The following is a 16,325-nucleotide window of genomic DNA, read 5'->3' on the forward strand; positions in this document are numbered from 1 at the left end:
TTTAAATTTATTTATTTATTTGTTTATTTATTGTGTGTGTGTGTGTGGCCAGCTCAGCCCACCAGGGGGCGGGTCTGGCTGGCATGTGGTGCTGGGGGATTGAACCGTGGTCTCTGTGCTTTGCTTAGCTTAGCTTGTTCTAAGTAGGTGCTTTAGACCACTGAGCCATCTCACCAGCCCTCATGTAACCTTTGGGTATGTGTTTCTGTTTCACTTGGGTAAGTTTATTTGATACAAGTGAAACTGAGACATAATATGGTAAATTTGTTTAACTTGTTAAGACATTGCTAAGTTACCTTTCAGAGCAACTATACAAGCTGGCATTCCCATTACTTCTCCATCCTCACCAACATGGTATCAGCAGCCCTTTTTTGGTCATTTTAGCCATGGGTATGAAGTAGTATCTCTCCATAGTTGTAATTTGCAAAATTTCCCTGGTGCCTAGTGATATTAAGCAACTTTTCTTATACTCATTTGCCATCCATAGATCTTCCTTGGTAAAATGCCTGTTCAAACCTTTGCCTATTTTTTTATATTTTAAAGAGAAAAAAAAAATCAAAACAAGATGATAGGATAACAAGGTTAATACATTGCATACTGTTATCTTTAAGTTAGTTGCTCAGAGTACAAGATATCGGCCTTTAAGTGTTCAGTCATTAGCACAAACCTTTCTGAAAAGAACTAAAAGAACTTAGTATAATTATCTTAACTGCCTTTTATATATGCAGCGGCCCCTCACTTAGCGCAGAGGTTGCGTTGCAGACACCCCTGGGATACGTGAAAGTCAGCAGAGTAGGACGTATATTTATTTTAGTATTTATATATATTTTAAGGCTTTATAAACCTTCCCACACTGTTACAAACCTTTCCCACACTTTTAAAAACACTTCTAATATTCTTTTTTTTTTTTAATGTATTCCGCTGTTTATTTATTTATATTTTACATTTATTTATTGTGTGTGTGTGTGTGGCCAGCTCAGCCCACCAGGGGGCGGGGCTGGCTGGCATGTGGTGCTGGGGGATCGAACTGTGGTCCCTGTGCTTTGCCAAGCTTGTTCCAAGTAGGTGCTTTAGACCACTGAGCCATCTCTCCAGCCCCACTTCTAATATTCTTAACCATTTTCAAAACTCATAAGCCTACATAGTTTTAACAGCATACAGATACTGTTTGGTACTGCATAATCCCCTGATATAGAAAAAAAATACGCAATAAATAATTTAGATGAGTATTTTTTGAAAACTTGCCAAGTAGTGAGTCTGCACAAGTTGAACCACATAATAGCGAGGAGCTACTGTATATTTTTTCTTTCTGCTTTTCCCTTCTTTTTCTCCATTCCCCCATCCCAGTTTATCTTTTCTTGTCAGGTTTATTCCCATTTTACAGTATCTTGTAACCATCGCAGTTCTGGTAATCAAACTTAGAGCCTCATGAATGCTAGGCAAGCACTACACAACTGAACTACATACTCAGCCTTTGTTTTATTTTTACATTTTTATCCTGGAATAAATTTTAGACTTACTTTCTTTCTTTCTTTCTTTGTATTTCTTTTCTTAGGGAAGGGTCTACAGGGTGTTCAGGGTCTCATGACTAGATCAGACTCCTAGTGATCCGCCTGTTTACAGCCTCCCAAGAGCTGGGATTACAGGGGCGCACCACCAGCCCAGTCTCCATTGCTGACTCAGCACTCTCCGGGGGCAGGGCCAGCCTGGTAGGCCTGGGGATCAAACCCCTGGCCCCTGTGCCTGCTTGCAGGCTCTTTATTCCGCTGAGCTATTTGGCCGGCCCCTAAAGTTTCTTTGCTAATCTCGGGTCACTACAGTTTTGTAAATTAGTCTTCTAGTTGTATATGTTTAGCTCTCTACATTAAATGTCTGATCCATTTGAATTAGTTTTTATATATACTATGATACAAAGGTCCTATTTTGCCTGTCTGTCTCCAAATTTTCCATTACCAGTTGATAAAAAGATTATCATTCCCCTGTGGGATTACCTTAATACTTTTTAAATCATTTGCCCATATGTGTGTGCTTCTCTCTGGACTTAATCTTGAATCTGTTCGTCTGCATGCCCAGCTTCATGCCAGCCCACATTCCTGTACTATCCCACCATTACAGTAAGCCTTGAGATGTGTGCTGTGAGTCCTCCATTCTAGCTTGATTGAGGGTGCTAGCAGAGTGCTGAGGCGCTAATGGGCGTGGTACTACCTCAGGGCTGCATTGTTCGCTTGTCGTCAGCCTGCGTCCCCTGCACTTCCCTGTAACAGTGCGGTGCTGCCTGCTTTCTTTTGCAGTGTAATGACTACTCCCAGTAGTTCTAAACTTTTTTTCTCAGTGTGTTTTTTATCAAAGATATTTTGTTTTTCATCTCCATAAGTACAATAAAAATCAAACAAGGAACTACATATTCTGGAACATTTTGTGATTTCCACTTTAATATGTACTGTCATTTCTAAATACCAAAAATATTATTAAACAAAAAAATTGTCTCTTTCAGCTGCTGTTGACTGCTCGATTCCAGCGAGCATGAGTGCCAGCATCAAATGTAAGTTACGTTGGACATCTGCCACTTTTTTTTTTTTTTTTTTTTTTTTTTGTGGTACCAGGGATTGAACTCAGGACCCTGCGCTTGCCAGGCAAGCACTTACTCTACTGAGCTCTCTCCCCAGCCCTTTTTTTTAAAAGATTATAGTAAGATACACAACACATAAATCTTAGCATCGTAGCCATTCTTAAGTGTTTATTCCAGTGGCAGCAAGTACGTTTATATTTTGGTTGAACCACCACCATCACTGGTGTCCAGAACATCTGTACCAGGTACCAGTTAAGCCGAAGCTCCCCTCCCAGGCCCTGGAACCCTCCATTGTGTTTTCTATCTGTATGAATTTGACTCCTGTCCACCATCTGCTTTCTGTCTCCATTAATTTCATTATTCTGAGTTTCTCAAGTAGACTCAGTCAGTGTTTGTTCTTTTGTGCCTGGTTTATGTCATTTAGCATAATGTTCTCAAGGTTTATTCATGCTGTAATATGTCTGAATCGCTCTTCATTAGAGCTGAGCAAAACTTCACTGTGTGCGTATGCCACATTTTGTTTACACATTCAACAGTCGATGGGTACTTGAGTTGGTTCCACCTTTGGGCTGTTGCGATAATGCTGTTCTGGGTGTAGGTATGGAAACCTCTCTCTCAGACCCCGTGTTGTGGTTGGAATCCGAAGTAGCCCACAAAAGGCTCGCTGTGCGGAAGGCTTTGCTGCTGGCCACTGGGGAAAGATTGCCTCCTGAGGGCTCTGGCTTTGCCCACAGATGAAGCCACTGATAAGAACAGAATGTGGTGGCCCTGTTAGGAAACAGGAGGCAGGGCCTGCTGAAGGGGTGGATCACAGGATTGTGGCCTTGAGGACTATGTCTGGTCCCTGGTGCCCTTCTCTGGGGCTCGTTGCCAGTCCCTCTGCCTCCTGGCTCGCAGGAGGTAAGCAGCTTTCTGCCCCCACGCCCTCACCAAGCGGCTTCAGCCTCGGCCCAGGGCTAACTTCCTGTGTCCATGAGCAGGAATAAGTCCTGCTTCAAGTTTACTTCCCTGCGCTGTTTCGTCACAGGTGGAAAGGTGACTTAGCACACCCCACTTGCAAATATTTTGCATTTGTGCCTAGAAGCAGAATTATGGTTCACATGCTAGTTCTATTTTTAGCTTTTTGAGAAATGGTTATAGCATTTTATGTTGTACCAATCCACACACCTGTCCTAATTTCTCCAAATTCCTCCCAACACTTGTTTTTTATGTTCTGATAGTAGCCATGATAGAGGGTGTTGATGTATTATCTTTTGAGAAAGCCTTTCTAATGCTTAATGTTTTAAGTACCAGAAGCCTGTTGTGTATTTCTAGATTTAAGAACCTAGAGCTGAACCCATAGTTTGCCACTAACTTACTGTGTAGCATTAGATAAACTATTTAATATCATTGGATTTTGTTTTTCCTATATGTCAAAATCTGGCCCAGAAGCTGGGCATGGTTACACGTGACAGTGGTCGCAGCACCCTGGAAACTGGGGGGAGGAGGACTGCAGATTTGAGCTGGCCTGGGCTGCATAGAAACCATGCCCGGCTTGTAAGCAAGTTTGAAAACAGAATATCCTCTTCAGAGGGTAAGTCGCACAGAAGATTACCGCACTAGCTCTTCCTCTGGAGTGTTCCAGTTCTAGAGTCAGACCCAAACTCACAGATTAGCTGTCCAGCTGCTTAGCTATGATAGTGGGTACAGGAAAATTTGTTGCTTGTTGTCTTTATGTGTTCCTCAATATGATGAGCTACGTCTTCTCTTTTAAAAGTAAAACAACAAAATTTAAACCTAATATCCAAATTCACCAGTTGCAAAATCAGTCACTTTTTATAATATCTTAGTTCACTAGAGTTTATTCATTGACTAATTCAGAAAATATGTATTGGGTCCCTACTGTGCGTAATACACTGTTCTAAAGACTAGAGTTAAAGGGCTAAATGAAACAAGTTTCTTGCTTTTGGAGCTTACATTGTAGCTAGACCGGACAAACAACAAGCAGATACAAATCAGTAGACTATAGTCAGATGGTGATAAATGCAAAAGGAAATGTACCAGGATAAAAGGATAACCCACATGAGAAATAGTGGCGGCTGGAGTAGTAGTGGAGACAGATCAGAATGATTAGACTCTGGAAACACTTCCTGTGTGCCACTAGTGCTTAGGAATGGATTTAATGGGGGAAAGAAAGATAAGATGGAAGAGGGAAAGGGTCAAGGGTGACTAAAGACCGAACAAGTATGTAGTGACTTTCTTTGTCTCTTTTAACCACACTTGGTTTGAAGTTAACACTGTCAACAACCAGAATAGCTACCCCTGCCTTTTCTGGGTTCCAGGTCTCTCCAGCAGTTTCAGGGTGAGCAGGGGCGGCCCAACTCAACAAACACTGGCAGGAAGGCTGGCTTCCATTTTTGGTATTAAAATTTAGACTTAGTATTTATACATGATATTTTTTGCTTGCAGGCAGTTCAGACATGAGTTTGCTTTTCCTTTTTTGCTAGACAGAAAACCTTATGATAGCTGGAACTAGAAGAATTGTAAAGATTGTAAATTTTAAACTATCTTTAAAATAGTATCATTAAAACTCCTTATACTACAGAGCTGATATTCATTGCTGTCAGTTTGGCTTAGAAGCAGGTTTTATAACATATTTTTAAAAAAATAAATAGGGCTGGAGAGATAGCACAGTGGCCTAAGTGCCTGCTCTGTAAGTGTGAGGTCTGGAGGTCAGTCCCGGTACCGCATGCTGTGGCAACCCCAGAACCGGGTGTGGTGTTGCACACCTGTAATCCCAGCAGTTGGGAGCTTGAAACAGGAGGATCTCTGTGAGTTTGAGACCATCCTGGGGACTACAAAAGTGAGCACAGGGCCGAGAACTGATTAGTGAGTCCCTGTATCAAAAAAATAAAGGAAATAAATCTGGATTTAACCCATCTCTGTTTTTTGTTATTACTGTTTGGTTGGTTGGTTTTGTTTTGTTTTATTTACAGAACCAGGGATTGAGCCAGGGCCTTGTGTGTGTTAGCAAGCTCTGTACCACTGAGTTACAGCCCAGTCCTCTTTCCATCCTATTTTGGGACAGGGACTCACTAGGGTGCCCAGAAATGGCCTGAAATTTCTGATCCTCCTGCCTCAGCCTCCCAGTAGCCACACCCAGTTCCCATCTCTCTTTTCCCTACACTTTAGGGTCACAGACTGATGAGGTCACCATTTCAGTCTTCATAGTGTCAAAACTGCTATATAATTGTTTTAAATAGTTCTATACTCTAATATGATAGCTAGACTTTATTATGTTTGTGATGATCGGGACATGTCCTCTTAATCTTTTGAAATTATTTTCTCTTTAGACATTTAATTAAACATTCATTTTAATTGACATAAAATTATGTATTCATAAGGTATGTATTTATAAGGTATAGAGAGGCTTTACTTTTTATAACAGTTTCATTGAAAAATTTACATTACTGAAAGTAGACATGCTGTATCACATGGTAATATAGTAGTTGCCTCTTACTTGGAGGTTTTTTTTTGTTTTGGTTTTTTTTTCAAAGTTTTATTGATAAACAGATAGCAATGAGACAGTTTCAAATCAAATCGGAAGTACAGTTTCAACAAATAATACACTGCATATATTCTTCTTAGTGGTTAATTGCTGTACAAGATGCGGACTTGTGATCCTATTTACAAACACCATTAGAACAAATCATTCTATTCATTAAGAGAATGCAACTATATATCTATCCCAACCTCTTTGAATACACAGAAACAAAATGGACATTCATCGGTATACCCCATTTTTTCTAAGTTCCGTTATTGAATATTATAGGTGTGTAAACTCAGCAAAATATTCTAAAAGAGTCCAGTAGCCCATAATAGCATTGGGTCTTCTGTTTAACTGGCAATGTCAGAAATTATTGACCTGAGTCCCCCACAGCTCAACTTAACAGCATGGCTTTATTTCTTATATTTCGACTTCATACTTTTCTACTGGATGGTTAAGACCAAGGTAAAGCAGGACCTATGCAACAAGAGTTGTAGCTTTTTGGTCTGTGAAGGTCAGTGAAATGCCCTCAGGATTTGTCCTGAGATCCTGTACCTCAGATTGTAGAACCTTTATCAGTGCAGCCATGTGGATGAGTCACGGCCATTGCTTGGCCAATGTGCTCTCTGTGAAAGCCTGAGAGAGTGTCTTCTCTCCATGTGACTCTCCTTAGGCCCACTCTACGTCATCGATCACTTTCCTCTTTGGCAAGGAGGTTTTTTTTTTTTTTTTTTCTGCTGTTTCATTTGCTGATGTTTTAGTAACTGTGGTCAATTGAAGTCTGAAAATATTAAATGAAAACTTACAGAAATAATGCATAAATTTTTAAATTATGCCATTCTTAGTAATGTGGTAAAATCTATTACACTATATTGTTAGTTATTCTATTTTTACTGCTCTTGTGTCTTACATTACCTAGTTTATAAGTTCAATTTCATCATAGGTATGGATAGAAAATGTAGTGACTACATAGAGCCTGGAGCTACCCACAGCTTCTGTCATTCAACGGGGGCTTGGCACGAACGCTCCCTAGATGAGAGGACTACTGTAATATGTTTAACTTCTTAAGCAGCTGTCAAACTGTTTTCCTGAGGTTCTTTGGTTTTGTTTTGGTCGGTTCGTTGTTCTGAGACAGGGTCTCACACAGTGTTTCCAGGCAGGCCTTGACCTTCTGTGCCCAAGTGATCTCCTGCCTCCGCCCCTGGGTAGCTGGCACTGTAGGCTGTGCACCACCACCCTGACCTAGTCTCATTTTTAAGGTCATGTTATATTTAATATTTTAATAGCATATGACACTGCTAATAGTATATTTTATTTGGGGGAGAAGTCTGTAGACTAACCAAACCATACATTGGGTGGTTACATGGCCACAATGTGGTTAAGCATTTCAGACCTTCATGTACCTACTAATACCTGCTGGGAATTGCTTTCTTATGCCCTTAGTCTTGCCCAGGATGTCCCATCGTGTTTGTGCTTTTGAGTCAACTCATTTAGAATTCCCATGAAGTATCTTTATAGAAATATATATATATATATATATATAGATTTTATTCATACATCATACTGTAATAATTTTTATTAAGCAAAATGATTCATGCCTTTAGTCTTAACAAAACCAAAAAAATAATTAAGTGTGTTTTGTTGCATATTTTAAAAGTCTGTTTTCCCATTTAGATGCAGACCAGCAACGGAGAGAAAAGCTCAAAAAGGAATTAGCACGATGTGAAAAAGAGTCTAAATTAAGTAAAACTTCAGCTCAGGCCAATTCTAAAAATAAATTCAAGTCATTTTTTAACACTCTCCAAAAGGTAAGATTGCGGTTGTAGTATTTAAAAAAGCCCATGCTTTTAGGGCACTTCCTTTCTGGTGCAGCCTTATTTCTTGGTAAGCTTTTGCTGTAGGTTAGGAATGTTTGCCGTGCTCAGATTCGTACAACTCAGTTACAACTCTGAATGCTGGCATGTTGTGTACAAACAAGCAGTGTGTTGCTGGCGGGATACTTTCTTTCTCAGAATGTGGTTGCAATCATCCGTGTTCAGTTCCTAAAATGTCCTTTCTTAAACAGGATGCAGCTTAACTTTGTCTTGGCGTCCAGGTGGGCGTGGGGCATTGCTGCAGTGCTTCAGGAAGGCAAAGCTTTATCTGAGGAGGGGTGATGTATGCTAGATTTTCCAGTGGTTTTTGGGAAACTCACATCTAGCTCTGTTCTGAACGTGTTCATTTTTAATAAATAAAATGTAACAGGTTAAAGAAAAGGCCAGATGAATAAAATTTTAGGTTTTCTAGGGCCACACAGACTCTATCATCACTACTCTGCACTGGAGAAGCAGCCATTAACAATGAAAAATGATTAGCTCAGCTGTGGTCCACTAAAACTTTATTAATTAAAAAGGCAGGGGGCCAGCTTGGGGCTGGATGTTGTAATTTTCTGACCTTGGCTTTTGGGGTTTTTTGTGATACCCTTTAACAAGAAGAAAATTTTTCTTCTTCTTCTAGTTTGCTAGGAGGTAGTTTCTTTTCTCTCTTTTAAAAAATATTTTAGGACTATACTAAGAAATTAAACATTCATGTGGATGAATGTATAATCTTTTTTTTTAATTTCCTCCCTTTTATTGGCACAATGTAAGTATGCATGATGACCACACCCATTATAGGAAATTTGTGTCTGTATGTGACATATCTTGTTTCCTCTTTTTTCCCCCAGTCCCAGGATAAATAATTTTACCCAGTAACTTTTCGCATCACTTAGAATTTTTCACATTCACTCTGTTAATGTAGCAAATTGCAGCGCTTTCTAGCGTTGAGTCTGCTCTGCCTGTGATGAGGTCTGTAATGAGCTCACGTGTTCCGGTCCCTCAGGTACAGCCAGCTCCTGGCCAGTTTTTTTCACCTGTGTTCTCACCCCCGACCTCCCTCTCGGACAGGCACTGCAGAGTTTTACCCAGAAACATTGCAGCACTTACAAGCTGTGATCGAAACATACCGTGAATGATTGAAAGTTTAGAATGTATTATAGCAAAAGACATGTTGCCATGAATCCCGGCCGAAATACTTGACCTAGAACACATTCGTCCCACGGTTCTCGCCCCTTTCTTGCACTTGGTCTTATCCAGAGGCCAAGAAGCAGTTGCTGGCACTCTCGGCGGTAGCTCTGAACGTCCTCTTCTACGAGTGTCTGTAGGGCATGATCAAAACTCCAGCTGCAGTGTGCCAGCCGGTGGCAAGACGGGCTCGTGAACACAGTACGGCGGCCCTCGCGCAGCCTGCTCGCAGCATCCGCACCGCGTGGCTTCTGGCTGCTCCACGCAGTCAAAACATTTTATACTTACTCTGAACAGCAAGGCAGCCACAACAGCGCAGCTAGACACTCATGAAAGAGGACTTGCAGAACCACCTCAGAGCGCGACAAGAATAATGGGATGATTCGGACTCACAGCTAGGGTGAGTTATTTGAAGGTGATTAATGGCAAGATGTCTTCTAATACATTTTTAAAATTTAAACGTTCGCTGTTTTGTTTTGTTTTGTTTTTTGGGGGCGGAACCAGGGATTGAACTCAGGCCCTTGTGCTTGCCAGGGAAGCACTTATTCTACTGAGCCATCTCCCCAAGCCCTCACTGTATTTTTTTAATCATACCTCCTATCTAAAAGTTAAGCTTTCTTTAACCACAACCAAAATGCCATTATAGCAATAATAACAGTTCTTAAAAATAACAGTTCTTTAATGTCATCAAATGTCCAAGGTTCAGAGTTCCCCCATTGTCTCAGAATTTTTGCTTGTGAGATTTAGGATCTGATATCAATTAATTGCTAAATTTTCTTAAAATCTAGGATAAATGTGGGCATACGTGCCTGTAATCCAAGCACTCTGGAAGACTTAGGCAAGAGGATAGCAAATTCAAGCCTGAAGTGACTTAGCAATTTAGTGAGACCCTGCTTCAAAATAAATTTTTTACAAATAAGGACTAGAGATGTAGCTCAGCTGAAAGGCCTTGATTTCAATCCCCAGTACCACCATCAATCAATTTATAGCTTTCTGCACCCACATGTAATTAATTAGTAAGGGCCAAATTACTTGTCTTGGCTCAAGATTTTTGTACATCATTTGGATAATGAAAGTTTAGGCTGTGGACTTGTGTGGGGACAACATGTGACCTCAGATTCTCAAAGGCTAGTAGTCCTGTTATACTCAGTGCTAGTGTTCAAACACAACAAGTTTCTTTGTGAGCCACCAAGTTGGGGACTAGCCATTGAGAGGGTCCCAGATTCGCCAGCATGGGATCAGTCCCGGAGCTTATTTTCTGTCCCTAGCACCCATGATGTCACAAAACTATGGCCTGCCTGGCAAAAGCTAGTCTTCTTGTGCTGTCTGTCAAGTACCACCTGCTGTAGTTTTTATTCCAGCTCTTTCCATGGGAGATGAAGAAATGATACATTCCTAAGCAGGGGGAAGACTAGGAGGTGTTTTGCTTTAATAACAAATCTGAATTTTTGCTCATTGAGATGTGGGAAAGCTTTGGACCAGATATTAGTTGGGAATTCGTATCATACCATTTACAGAGCCCACGCTAGCCACAGTAAAACACAAATTAACTATGAAAGGGTTACAGTAATCTGGGAAAGAGAGATTAAGACCTGACCTGAGGCAGCACAGAGAACACAATGAATGCTTTTCAAAGGAATTTGTGGAGAAAGCAGGATCCCTAGGCCGTGATCACTGACTCGGTGATGTGAAGAGCAAGAGGCAGGAAAGAGCATCCTGCCCCTCTGTCCTGGCAGGGGATGGCAGTGTATCGTCCATGGAAACAGTGGCCACTGTTTTCAAGTGCAGATTTTCTTCTGGGGCAGAGGTGACACAGAAGGTCTGTGTTTATGTGTGTGGACATGTTCGAGTTGAGGAACCGACATGTGACACTCACGTAGATGGATAGAAGCAGTTCTGTCAGGAAGGAGGTCTGGACCGAGAATGGATGTGGAGTCTCCAGGGAAGGCAGGGACTATAACTGAGAACCCCCAGGCAGCAGCACAGCTGATGGGACCGGACAGAGCTGCTGCTTTGGGCAGACTTCTACTCTGTCCTCAGTACCGTGATTTGCCATCTGGGAATCTGTTCGTCAGTGTTTGACTCACAAGTATATTTTCATTTTTAAGGACTTTTTAATTGAAAGTTTTAAAATATTACTTTTCCACACTTTTGAGTATGAATTTTTGAGTCTTTTGAGGTAAGTATGAAGTTTGTTCAATTGTATACTTTAGTATATCTTTAGGTATCTATTTATAATGATGTAAAAATATATGCTTTATATATATGTAAATAGACAATCTTTTGTATTCATTTTTCCTGCCATTCCTGTAACGTTTTGCCTCTGTAGATTAGTCTCTATGCTTTTCTGTATAGTTCCATTGCCTCCTTGGAGAATTCATAGTAACTTGCAAGCCGTATGCACTTTGGACAAGCCTTGATGGTGTTTTAGAAACATCCAAACTGCCTTAAAACTATTCTTCTGGGAAAGCTATTTCGATAATTCGATGGGTGTTTGGTTAACAAATGCTGCACCTCTTGTCTGTGCTCACTGAAAAGGTTGCTGCCTTCGACATGAAGAAGCTAGCTTTGGCCTCTGAGCCTCTTCGCTATTTATATGCAGGAAAAGTATGCCAGAAAATTCCTGCTGCTCCCCCTCCCCCGCTCTCTCTTCCCTTCCACAGACCTGCGCACTGTCCCCTTCAGAGCCCTCTCCAGCCCTCCCAGCCTTGCCACCCCTCTTCACCCCTGGCCAGGGCTCCCATTCCACTCACACTGGTGTAGCACTGGGCTGTAGGGTTGTTGAATATGGCGTGTATTTCATATTTCTCAGTGTGAGACATTTTTAAAAGTATAAAACAGGGGCCGGGGAGATGGCTCAGTAGGATAAGTGCTTGACCGGCAAACGCAAGGATCTGAGTTCAATCCCTGGTTCCGCCATAAAAAAAAAAAAAAAAAGTATAAAACAGTCAACATTAAAAGCTGTCCATTTATTCCTTTATATAATTTGAAACCTTTTTGCAAAACAGATTTTCTAATATTCTGTACCCCTCCTATTGAGTTACTCTTAAGTGATTTAAATGGATCGTTGGGAAATTTTTGTATACCATTTCTTCTGATATTATTCCTGGAAAAGATTGACATGGTAGTCAGTTGTTCTATGAAGTTGTAAAACCGAACAGGTGTTCTTGGCATGAGCACATGCACTATGCAATGATTATTGTTTAGTGTAGATTCTGAGCCCAGAAAGTTTACAGCAGGTCGCCCAGGTCATATCAGTCTATAAGGGTGGCATAAGTGAGTGATCATTTTACCTCCGCTCTTGTTCCCTGGAAACGGAATTGATCAACTCTTTTCTGATTTCATAGCTTTGCAGTAATCTGCTATTCAAGTCTTAGTGCATTTACCAATGTGTGACATCTATTTTGTGTAAGTATCTATCCAAGCTTTCTGATAGTCCTAACAAAGAAGAAAATTACATAAATTCAAACAGCAGATCTGTACAATTTCTTTCATACTGTGTTCCACTGGATTTACAAGGAAACAAAAAGTAGAATACAAAGTAGAGATTATAAGAAAACACAGAAAAATTCCATGTTTTTAGTCAGTTCAGAATCAGTTTTTTCAGCTCATTTCAAACAGATAAAGGTGTCTTTTTAGTTTCTTAAATTGCAGTGCCAGGAATTGAACCCAGAACCCTTTTCATGTTAGGCAAATGCTTTACCACTGAGCTAATACCAACCCTGTATTTCATTGTAGTGAAAACACCACTACTGGTAAAGAGTTTCTTTACAGGCATCCTAATGCCTCGTGCTTTTCTGATCTTAGTTAATACTGTTCCTTGAAATGTAAGTAATTCCTGTGAACTACTTTTTTGTTTTTGTTGTTGTTTTTAAGACAGGGTCTCCCTATGTAATTCAGGCTAGAGTTAAACTCACTATGTAGCCTAGGCTAGCCTCAAACTTACGGCAGTCCTCTTGCCTTAGCCTCCCAAGTGCTGGGATTATAAATAATTCCTGTGATTATTGAATCCTAGCCTCTTTGGAGTTTTTTCAGATTGTACTTAGAAGTTTCTTCCCAAGGAGCCAAACTCTTTGGATACATGTACTATAATGTGAACCTAGTTTGGGAATACTTTTTAAAACTAATATAGTGGGAAAAAAAGAAAAAAAAAACTAATATAGTGAAATCATTTGCCAAGTAGCACAATAGTGATTCACAATTTTAATGCCAGTAGGCTAACTTACTTCCAGTAATTTTTCTTTGTTTTTGAGATAAAATGGAAAATTTAGATAGGAAATAAAGATAACCATCTATTTTTTAAGGTAGTCATAATTCCTGTGTAATTTTGTTATATAGATAAATCAGTACCTACATTGGCTGATTTGTTCATTACCAAGAAAGAAATAAGAATTAGTTTGTTTCCTTTCTCTGTAAAAACCTAAAGAGACATAATTTTCCATGAGTTTTTTAAATAATGTTATAGTTAAAAAAAAAAAAAAAAAAGGTAGGTTTGGCCTCTGCTTCCATCTGTGACATCCTGCAATTGTTTCTTCATCTGTAAGGGCTCAGTGACACACTTCAGCGGTAGAGCATTTGCCCCGTACGTGTAAGACCCTGGATTCAATCCCAGCACTGCTAAAAAACCAAAAAGGTCTCCTGAAAAAGATAGTGTGAATTTTAAATGAGTTATACATGAAAATCTGGACATCGGGGATTATGTGAATTTCTAATCCAGTTGATAACTTCAAATCAAATGTTCTTAGCCTTTAGGGGAACCGCAGAACCAGGACATGTTGATAGAAGAAGCGAATGAATTTCCATCCTTTGCAAAGGCGCTCCTGCCTCCTTCGGAGACACAGCTAAGTCTGCGTAAACCTGACAGAGTCCCCACGAATGGTGCTGCAAGGAACCACCGTTCCTGTGCCTCCAGCACGGACTGCCTAACGTCCGGTCCCAGGAGCCCAGGCCCGGGCACCATGCGTGGCCTGCGGCCCAGGAGCGCCTTCCCCAGCTCCCACCGGATTGAGGTGGTCATCTCAAAAGCTGCCAGTGGGGATCTGCTAGAAAAACACGCCGACTGCTTTTCTAACAAGCAGTTGCCATTCATGCCACGCACTTTAAAAACAGAAGCAAAATCTTTCCTGTCACAGTATCGATATTACACACCTGCCAAAAGAAGAAAGGACTTCACAGGTCCACAGATTGAGGCTGAGACCCAGACTGAATTAAGCAGGTACGGCACGTTAACAACCAATGGTAACCCCAGGAAACGAAATGGAACTGAGCTGCACAGTGTTCTCGCCTTCTGTTGGATTCCCTGTGTGTATCAGGCTTGAGGCCTGCATTGCCTTTTTTTTTTTTTTTTTTTTTTGGCGGAACCGGGGATTGAACTCAGGCCCTTGCGCTTGCCAGGGAAGCACTTATTTTACTGAGCCATCTCCCCGGCCCCTTGGTAATGCCTTTTGACAAAAGTTAAGGAATTGACTCCAGCCTTTTGACTGGAGGGAGATTAGTATGACTTCTTTTAAATGTACCATCGAAACTATCTGAGTAATTGTTGAAAGAACAAATAGTATTAAATTTGTCAAATTCTTTATAAAGGTGAATATTGCATATTTTATTGTTTCAAACATAGCTCTTAAAACTTTTGTATGCTTTTACATATTATACTTTTATAGAATGATTAAAATGTTATCAGTTAGCATTTGTGTAAATATACACATTGATTTGTTTTAAAAGTGGCAGAAGAATGGAGTAAAAGGAAGAAAACGCAGCTGCCCCAGGCCCACGCCCACGTCTTTATTCCCAGCTGCCTGGGAATAATTTAAATAGCTGAGATAATGTCTGGAAATGGACTGTCATCTGCCTCAGTCATCTTTTCATGCATGTTTATGCCTGGTACATGATAAATGCTCGTTAAAAGTTTGCCAAATGATTAGAGAAACAAATCTTATCGTGTTACATAAACAGTTTATCTGGAACTAGATTTTCATTATTTTAGAAAATAAAAAAGTATCAGCCTAATATCCTCCTATGTGGGTATAGAGAAGAGGTAATTTCAAATGAAATTAAAAGTTCAATATTCAATCAAAAGTTAAGGAATGGACTGTAATGGTATTGTCAGACGGGAGGGAAAGAAGGCAAGTACAGCATATCATATCCTTTTATGATTCTATTTATGTTACAGAGGTAATAGTCACCTTTCATCTCCCCCAGTGTATATTTAACCAAAATTAATTATTATTTGAGTAAAGGCAGAAGTATATGTAATCCAAAACCCTATTTCCAGGTTATATAATTAGAAACTGCATTTTATAAAAATAGATAAATGGATCTCATTTTCTTATGGTCAAGAGTATTTTTAGACAAGAAAGCTTGTCATCACAGTGTTTATATTTTGAAGGAGTAACAATCATTTCTCTAAATATTACAGTTTTAATTCTGAGTTGGGAACATCTGAGATTAAGAAATGGACAGATAATTCAGAAGTGAACTTAAAGCAGGTAATCCGTGAGATCTTTCTGTGTTGCCTCATTGGAAGTGCAGATGCTTTAACCTACGTGGAATTTGTGTAGCTATTTGGCCTGTGCAGAATAATCTCCTAGAGATCCTTGCAGTGTGGAATAGCCAGTGTATGGAAGGTTTGCCTGCTTAGAAGTGGTCATCCCTCTCTCCGAATGGCTAAATGGAGCCCACCAAAAAATCTGAAAAATCATTTGTTCTTAGCATCTAGATGCTTAGCTGGATACACAGATGAATAAATAAATAAAATACCTTAAGTGCTGTTTTCTTAAGTCAGATTAAACCAGGCATGGTGGCACACACCTATAATCCAGCGCTCGGAAGGCTGAAGCAGAATCATTGCGCGTTTGAGGCCGCACTGGAATACAAAGTGAATTCAAAGCTGGCTTGAACTACATAGAGAGACTGTGACTCAAAGACTTAAAGAGTCAGATGTGAGCCAGGCGTGGCGGTGGTGCCCTGAGTGCCAGCTCCTCTGTAGACGGACACACGAGGACCCAGACCACAAGTTAAGGAGTCTAGCCAGGCAGGACAGTAGACTGCATCTCAAAATACCATATGAGTCAATAAATAAGGTAGGGTGTGTGGCAGGACTCAGTGGCATAAGCGCCTGTCGGGAAAGTGAAAGGTCCTCAGTTCACTCCCTGGTACCAGAAAATAAAATAAAATAAAATAAATAAATAAA

General features: G+C 40.3%; 1 protein-coding gene across 1 annotated transcript in view; it reads left to right on the plus strand.

Moving 5' to 3' along the window:
- The window catches only part of Spata7 (spermatogenesis associated 7), a 43,159-nt gene that overhangs the window by 10,701 nt on the left and 16,133 nt on the right, over positions 1-16,325 (plus strand). The window contains exons 4-7 of the mRNA XM_023719622.1: positions 2,495-2,542; positions 7,770-7,903; positions 13,882-14,351; positions 15,552-15,621. Coding sequence (XP_023575390.1) covers positions 2,495-2,542; positions 7,770-7,903; positions 13,882-14,351; positions 15,552-15,621 — 722 coding nt within the window. The remainder of the gene's footprint in view (positions 1-2,494; positions 2,543-7,769; positions 7,904-13,881; positions 14,352-15,551; positions 15,622-16,325) is intronic.

The sequence above is a fragment of the Octodon degus genome, unplaced genomic scaffold, assembly GCF_000260255.1.
Source record: "Octodon degus isolate 3935 unplaced genomic scaffold, OctDeg1.0 scaffold00070, whole genome shotgun sequence".
Lineage (NCBI taxonomy): Eukaryota > Metazoa > Chordata > Mammalia > Rodentia > Octodontidae > Octodon > Octodon degus.